Raw genomic sequence first — 386 nt, 5'->3', positions numbered from 1 at the left:
TATATATATATATATATATATATATATATATATATATATATATATATATATATATATATATATACAGCTAGCCACAGCTAGCTAGCCACAGCTAGCTAGCCACAGCTAGATACCCACCGCTAGCTGGCCACAGCTAGCTAGCCACAGCTAGCTAGCCACAGCTAGCTGGCCACAGCTAGCTAGCCACAGCTAGCTAGCCACAGCTAGCTAGCCACAGCTAGCTGCAGCTAGCTAAGTGTATGTATGCATGGGGTGTACGTGTAGTGTCTCACCAGCCGTTCTCTTTCTGTCTCCTTTACTATTCTTTTTTGTTTATCTTTGAGGGCCTCCTTAATCCTTGTCTCCGCTTCTGCTGCTCTTTCTGTCTCCTCAGCAGCAGCCTGTGT

General features: G+C 44.0%; 1 protein-coding gene across 1 annotated transcript in view; it reads right to left on the bottom strand.

The window, feature by feature from the left end:
- Positions 1-386, bottom strand: part of EMH_0085870 (uncharacterized protein) — a gene marked incomplete at both ends in the record, with an annotated part of 2,184 nt that overhangs the window by 1,369 nt on the left and 429 nt on the right. Inside the window, one exon of the mRNA XM_013500953.1 lies at positions 273-380. Coding sequence (XP_013356407.1) covers positions 273-380 — 108 coding nt within the window. The remainder of the gene's footprint in view (positions 1-272; positions 381-386) is intronic.

Source organism: Eimeria mitis, genomic scaffold, assembly GCF_000499745.2.
Source record: "Eimeria mitis Houghton genomic scaffold, Emh_scaff6090, whole genome shotgun sequence".
Classification (NCBI taxonomy): Eukaryota; Apicomplexa; class Conoidasida; order Eucoccidiorida; family Eimeriidae; genus Eimeria; species Eimeria mitis.
Note: the sequence above shows the minus strand (reverse complement) of the source record. Positions and strands in the feature narration are given on the sequence as shown.